The sequence below is a fragment of the Sander vitreus genome, chromosome 9 (genome assembly GCF_031162955.1).
Source record: "Sander vitreus isolate 19-12246 chromosome 9, sanVit1, whole genome shotgun sequence".
NCBI lineage: Eukaryota > Metazoa > Chordata > Actinopteri > Perciformes > Percidae > Sander > Sander vitreus.
In genome coordinates this window covers 20,770,804-20,778,823 of record NC_135863.1, presented here as the reverse complement: position 1 = coordinate 20,778,823, position 8,020 = coordinate 20,770,804, and the positions used below count along the sequence as shown (strand labels likewise).

General features: G+C 40.6%; 1 protein-coding gene across 1 annotated transcript; it reads right to left on the bottom strand.

Moving 5' to 3' along the window:
* Positions 1-3,371: 3,371 nt before the first annotated feature.
* lingo3a (leucine rich repeat and Ig domain containing 3a) lies at positions 3,372-7,674 on the bottom strand. Its single transcript, XM_078258180.1, has one exon. The coding sequence runs from the start codon at positions 7,627-7,629 to the stop codon at positions 5,797-5,799; it is 1,833 nt and encodes a 610-aa protein (XP_078114306.1). The 5' UTR covers positions 7,630-7,674; the 3' UTR covers positions 3,372-5,796.
* Positions 7,675-8,020: the final 346 nt, after the last annotated feature.

The window sequence follows — 8,020 nt, the reverse complement described above, 5'->3', positions numbered from 1 at the left end:
AGTGACGTGTTGAAGAGGATGTTTTATTTGATTCTGTGATTGGGGGCTGAGTGGGATCAATTAATTTATGTACTCGGACCTTTACTTGCCAACTCACATCTATTTACTTTATCTAACATGTTACCTAAACGTACCCCTTATAAGCCTGCTTAGCAGCAAGAGCAGAGTGCATATTGGCAGTGTATTCGCCAGACTTTCTATGGAGTCTGTAAATTGATAAAAACTTGATATAATAAAACCTTTATGATCAAGTACAGTGTCAGCGGAGTTCCTCTTCCACACACCTGCAACACAGCGTCGCAACTAAAGATACCACAACTTCACCAGTCACCAACCTTTTGGGTTGAAACTTATTACACGCAAAGCTCAGAAACCAAAGCTAAACCTTGGTCTATGGTTCTTAGCTGCAAATTCAAGAGATGAATCACATGGCATTCAAGTCATCCAAGTGATCCTGGCACACTTCAGTCATAATGAGAATTAAACCTGGAGCTCCCAATGTCATCAGGTTACAGCTGATGTAAACTACATACATCAGAGTTAGAGGAGTGTATTAAAAAACAAAACAGATACTGCCTTTAAATGATTCTTAAATGATTTCTTGCAGCTTATCAACTGATCGGCAAGCAGACCATGTCCTGATGAAAAGATGTGCACACATTCTTTGCATGTTGTTGCAATTGTTTATGCAGAAACTGCAAACCACTACAATCCCATTTAGACCACCAGGTTTCAACACCATGGTAACACAAAAGGTGTGATTATTCCCCCCACACACAAACTTTAAATACACACACGCACACTTACATTATTTCAATCACCCATCACTGTTCCCGTATATAGCTGGCAATCGCTCTAGTGAAACAGAAGTAGATCATCTGTGTGTCAAAGTGCATTCTGACATAATTTCCTCAAATGAAAGCGATACTTGAGTGTAGGGTTTTAGAGCTTTGTGCATTTTACCACTGCTATCTACTTCAAGGAAATTAAATTAATTATTAAATTAATACAATGCAGGACCCATTTGAGTGCTTAATGTTGCAATTTCACACTCTGATGTTGGTGTCTGACACATGGATGACACATCTCTCAGTGGTCCATCTGAAATTTTGGTGACAAATGTTCAGAGACATAACTTCCTTTGCATAGACAGCCCAGCTGGCTCTTAACCAATAATGTGGGTAGTTTCAGGTGTATTACTATACAGTCTACTTTGAAGTAGTATCACTTTCAAACTTGACTAGTGATTTCTAGTTTAAAAAAAAGACTTGTAATCATTTCCCAATCAAATTACATTTCAACAGAGTTTTGCTAATATTCTAACTTGGATGGTGGAATCTGGTGTTCATTTCACTCTTCACAGGGAAGTAACATTTAAGAAGAGCAACAGTGTAATGCACATTACTATACAGTATATGCAGTATAGCCTTATATAAAGTGAATCATGACAAGGTTTCTTCTTCTGGTAAGCAAAAGTTGTGTGAAACTCACACCCCCTCTTAGTCACTCAGTTTTTACATCAAAACCTCTTTCAGAGGATTCTTGTTTATTTAATACACACATTTTTTAGATACTTGCCCCATTTTCAAAATATTTTAGTTTGTAAGTGGTATATGACAAGAGCTATATTCTTTTGCTGTCAACATACAGAATTATAGGAGAAACCTGAATAAATACATGGGGAGTCATAACAAATGCTTCCTTACGGGTGTAGCAACCCCAGATGACTTTGTTGAAAAGAAAGTAAAGATCAAAGTGACTCATTACAAAGTCAGACACATATTTTACAGATCAGAGGTGTAAAACCATAGAGGTGTGGGATGAAAAAAGTGATATGATCAGAAGAGTCACTCCTGAGTGGGTGAGTGAAAGCATGATGAACACCATGAGAGCGGTTCAGGCGTGAATGCTTGACCCCCACAGTGAGGGGCATTTTCCTGGCTTTGGACCAACGTATCAGACAGCATTTATTTTCCCCAAATGAGGGAAAACCCTTAGGAAGAATGATGTTCATCTCTCCCATAGAGTTTCTTATGTGTGCCAAGGATCATTGAATCTTTGTAACACCTTACAAAAATACTTTTCCTAATGCAGGACTTCATGGCCCGTTTAACTCACCTTTATCCAAAAGAAAATACATCAAGCATCTCCATAGTCATGCTGTAAGACATGTCTATTTGTGTCTATTACTGTTTTAAATGTCTTCCTCATTGAAAAACCCAGAATCTATGAATATGCAAATTAATGTTACATTTAAAGTTTAACTACTGGAACATGATGCCTACTTCACTGAAAAGTCCTTTCTCAGTATGTATACTGGAGGTTTCAAGTTTCCACATCACACGTAAGTACAGTAAGTTGCACATTGGACGACACATTTTTTTACAAACTAGTTGTGATATCATTCTGCAAAGTAAAGGTTAAACATCCAAGCGAAGTAACAATAAGCATAACACATTTTTGAGTGGAGAGACTTTAAAAATGATATAACTGGAACAGATTTAGATCATATAAGGTACTGAACATCTTCCTGTTGCTCTCTACTTCCTCCTTGAGGGGTTCCTGAAGTGCATACCAGTTTTTATTTGTCTTAACCTGATACCAGTCAGAATAGCACAGTATGAATTCACTTCACTCACTGAATGACAACAGGACTTAGTTCAGTTTTATAAGTCACACTGATCACAACCAATTCAGTCATTACAGCTTAACGATTAAACAGGACCAAGAAACACATGAAAGCCTGAATGCAACACTTTTTTTTAACTGCACACAAAATTTCATTTATTTTTGTAACTTGTGTTTTGATGAATGCATAGAAAATGAACAATAATAACACTCCTCATACAGTATATGCAGTACCTACGTATATCATTAACTTGAGTGAATCATGACAGTATATCTTAGAGTAGATCCATCGAATTGATTTAACAGATTTTTTTTTAAATTAAAATATGGCAAACCCATGGAAAAAAAAAACAGATCAAAATAAAACATTGCAACACAAAATTTCACAGTGACGAGGTCACAGGTGTATTGCAGACTCTCAATCAACTTCTCAGACTGCCACCATAGAGGTTGAGAGATGGCATGCTGTTAAAAATAATGGGACAAAAACATTATCATAGAAGATAACATAGCATGCTAAGCAACAGTGTGCATCATTTTTATAAAACAATACAATACAAAACAGTCTAGCACAATTTCCAGACACAATGGTTTCCTTATTTACAGGATGAATTCAGTAAACGACAATGAAAGTTATCATTATATTTCTAAAATGCAGACAAAAACCTGATGTCAAATCAGTCGTGTAACATATTCACAGTTCATTAATTATAATTCTATAATTATAATTATAATTGTGAGTTTAATCTGTAAAATGTGTTGTGCAGTGTATATGTGAATGAACACAAACACTAAATAAAGGAAGTGATATGGGTCTTCTCTTTATCATGCCCACATCGTATAATTTCAGTTGTAACTCAAAATTCAATTTAATCTCCAAAACAACTGAATCCAGGTCAGCTGTCCATACATTTCACAGTTGCCTTTGGGGAAATGGAATACATTGCTTACTATTAAGCCTAAATGTTGATGAAGTCAAATCCTAATTTAATTAATAGTTTAGAAGTCAGTACCATCTCTAGCCAACAGAGGGCAGCAGAGTAACACTGTTAGAACGGCAGTCGTTGAGCAAACAGGAAGAGTAGTATTGGTTTCCAAGTCTGAGCCCAAAAATCAAGAAAAAAACCTTGAAATTAGAATAGTATCAGCAGTTCACCTGTTTCTCACTTCTCCAAATTATGACTGAAGTTATGAAGAAAACTGAATTTAATGCCCCTAGTTTCCACAGATTGCGTTGCAAGGCTCAACACTGACACATTTGCTTTTACTGTACATGCCGTGACTACCAATTAATATCAGTCCAGCTCTGTGTCATCTTTGTGTGGGCAGTGTTTGACCTCCCTCCGTGACGCCAGTGCATGGAGCATGGAGCAGTCCGTGACGCAATTCGTGTTATCTGGTGGATCTCGGCAGACCTCCACTACTCTGTTCAGCTGGGAGCTCTGTGTGCTGAAGCTACAAAGGAAATGTCACACACCATTCATCTGCACACACACTGCCCACACTCCCATGGCACAGAGCTGGATTTAAATCAGCAAAATATCTCGAACAAAAAACATTGAATTACATTCTATATAGTAGAAATTGTATTAATCAATACACATTTTAAAACTAACTTCATAACCAATTCTGCTTAAACTTTTACAAAATGCTATACAGCTATCTTAGGAGGCATATATTGTTACAAGTTAGCATCCATCGTGATGTCTCCTCTCTGGCTCAGTTTCATTATGACCTTTGTTCCAGTCTGCAAGTTTCTTTATCACAATTTATCACGCATTTTTTCCCTGCGTGTCTCAAATACATCGAGAACCCACTTAACTCCTTCCCCCACTAGTCAGCTTAAGCCTCTCAACTGTCACTTACACAGCCAAAAACAGGCAAGTGAACTGAAACCTGATGTGAGCGCCCTTCATGATCTGTTGTGTGAACTCAGGGATCTGATGCGGCATAGAGTGGACTGGATATCAATGATTTGAAGAAGAGACTTTAACAATAGAATTACAGTAGAACAGAAAGATCGGACTGATCACTCAACAGTACTATAAACAACCAGGAGGATTTCAATATCAATGTTTACAAAATATATAATACATCTGATACAGTATATATATCCTACAATATGATCGAGACAACTTTGGGATGAATGCACCCCAACAAATGTTCAATTTACAAATAATACATGTGATTCAAAGTAGGAAGCCAACATTGTACATGCGTTCATCTTTTTACACACAGTTCTTTTCAGATCAAGAGAGTCGTGTAAGGTATGTACTGAATAACCAATGGAAAACCTAATTAGCAATTGTGCATCCACATGTACTGATTTGTCACCACATGAATGTGCATTGGGTCCTTTAAGTGTAGCTTAACATGTAGAGTCCTGTTTTTGTTTAAACGGCTTTGATCAACTTGTAGTGGTATCCAATAAGAAGTCACTTCTCTCTACCACAGCATTGCATTGATATTACATGGTGCTTTACGGTCAAATTGGCAGTGTTGCAGAGTCTCTTGGTGTCTAATGTATTCTGTAAAAACCCACCATCAGCAAAAAAACAGCAAAGCCTCTATATTTTTGTCACAATAGTGCTCTAAAGTCCTGACTGTAAATACGTCTAAATATGCAGTATATAGCTGGAGCTATTCAAATACATATTGGCAAGTCCTTGGCATTCATTGAGCACCACGCTGGTATAATGTATTCATGAGTTTGGAGATTGAATCACCTCAGATGGAGCAGAGAGGTGAAGTCCTTCAAAGATGAAGAGGACAGAGTTCCTTGTAGGGAAGAAGGATGGAGTTGGCAAGAGATTTGTCGAGGTTAAAGACTGGTGGGACTCTGAGTGATTTTGTTGCTTGGTCTTTTAACAGTCTATTCAAGACTTGGAGACATCGTTATACCTTTATAATCTATATTATCCAATAATAATGTGAACACACAACAAAGTAATTATAAATATATCAAATCCATGCAGATTTCCCTTTTCTCATATATACAGTAGTTTCAATAACAAAACCTTGTCTCAATAAAATGTCCTCCTATAAATAACTGCATTTAATGTTTTTCAAGCACAAAAGGTCCACTCCAGGTTCCTGTGCTTTTAGCGTTTGACTGCTTGTAAACAGTATCGGGGAAAGAATACCAATGAGAGAAACAGATCCAAATAATCAAATCATTTTCATGTTGAACTTGCGGGCCCCACCCTGTCCTCCACTGGCAGCGGGTCCATCCACCTTTCTGAAGGAATACTCCACTGAGAAATTGTTCTTGTGCTGCCCTCTCCCTCGACTCCACACAAAGAGCAAAATGAAACAGAAGAGAACCACCCCCAGGAACATGATACAGCCCATAGCTGTGGATATAAGGATGGTCTTGAGGTCCAGAGTAAACTTTAGGAAGACTCTGGTGTCGTTCAGATTCGTGTCATTAAGGTCCCCAGCATAGTACGTGCGGTTTGCCATTAGGGCTGCATCTAGTGGCAGCCCACTGACTGTAAGTGTGGCAAAATAGGTGTCATTTCCACCAGCATTGCTGGCTATGCAGATGTAGGTTCCACTGTCTGTTACCTGGGCGTACCGTATTTCTAATGTGCCCTCTGGTAACACAGTTAGGCGGCCGCTACTCTTTGTTGTGATGCGGCGGCGTTGAGGAGAGATCCAGAATATCACCGGCGTCGGCTCACCTTCTGCTTTGCAAATGAATGACACAACCTGCCCCTCGCGGGCAGTTACCTGCTGTAGCTTCCTGTTGCGGATTTTGGGCTTCTGGCAAGTAAAGTGATCAAAGAGAGCTGAGTCAGAGAAAGCGTTCAGAGCCCGTCCCTGCACCTCGACGGGCGTCATACACACTGGGGAGGCGCTTTCGAAATTGAGGGTCTTCCTGCGCTGAAGGATCCACAGCAAGCGGCAATCGCAGGCCAGAGGGTTCCCGTCCAAACGCAGTGTCTCCAGAGTGTTGACAGACTGAAACGCTCCCTCTTCCAGGGACACCAGGCTGTTAGTGGAGAGGTTAAGGAGGCTGATTTGCCTTAGGCCACCCAGCGCATATGGCTGCACTGTCACCAGATTTGTGTTGACCAGATGCAGCTCCTTCAGTCTTACAAGGTCCCGCAGCGCCCAGGACTCCAACACTGAGATAGGGTTGTAGGAGAGGTTGAGGCTGGTGAGGTGAGCCAGACTGCGTAGGGCAGAGGTGGGCACAGAGGTGATGTTAGTGTGAGTAATCGACAGCCAAGACAAGTTTAGACCCTGCAGGCTGTGAGGGGAAATGTGCTCCAAAAAGGGCCAGTGATCGATCTCGAGGCCCCTCAGGTTTCCCAGCTTACGGAAGTTCTGGTCCTCTAAGGTGGAGATACTGAGGTAGCGGAGACGCAGAGCCACCAGATTATGCAGGTAAGACAAAGACTGGCTGGACACAGAAGTCAGGTTGCACCTCTCAATGGTCAGCTCCCTCAGCCCAACCAAACCCAGAAAGGCCTTGTTGGAAATATAAACTAAATCATTGTCTCCAACTTCCAGGTTTTTTAGACTTTTCAGGTCTTGGAAAGTAAAGTCCAAAAGAATTACAATCTTATTCCCACTGAGGTCCAATGAAGTTAGATTGGAGAGATGTGAGAAAGCCCCCATGGGGACCAGTTTCAATTGGTTACCCCTCAGTGAAAGCGACTGCAGGTTCTGGAGACTAGAAAAAGCATTCGGTTCCAGGACACTGATAATGTTCTCACTCAGGTCCAGCTTTTCAAGATGTGAATATGGAAGAAGGTCCCCATGCTCTACCCAGCGAAGTTTATTCCCACTTAGGTCCAGGGTCTTGGTGTCCAGTGGGATGCCATCTGGCAGTGCGGACAGGCGTCTACCATAACAGGACACAGTCTTGACTTTTGAAATGCACTCACAACGCTGTGGACATCCTTGACCCTGCGTGGGTAACACTGTGACCATCAGTAGCAAGAACAGGAAAGGCAGGAGCCAGCCTACATCCTGGCCCAGGCTCACCCCCATGGCTCTCCTTTTCACTGCTTCGTCCTGCTCCTGAATCACTGGGTCAGACACCTGAGGAAAGAGAAAGAATGGGGAGAAGAAAAGGAAAGGGGGAGGGTGGAAAGGAGGCCACAAAGAATGAGAGAAAGAGACAGTGAGACAAATTAATTAAACTCAATTCAGCAGCTATCAAACACTCTAAATGAGTGGAATTACTATTGTAAACTCTAATTGACCCGGCACAGCAGCAAAATTAAAGCTAGAGCTCAAAGATAATCCTCAAAGGAGTCTGTATTCACTTGAAACAGTTCGATTTACAATGGGCGAGTGTGCCTTGCAAGCAGTCAGGTTTTAAAACCATATGCCAGTATATACACACAAAAATAGCTATGAGTCAATTTGATATCGGATC

What these genes read in the sequence shown, in the direction of transcription:
- lingo3a (XM_078258180.1), bottom strand. Translation starts at nt 7,629, where the DNA reads ATGGGGGTGAGCCTGGGCCAGGATGTAGGCTGGCTCCTGCCTTTCCTG.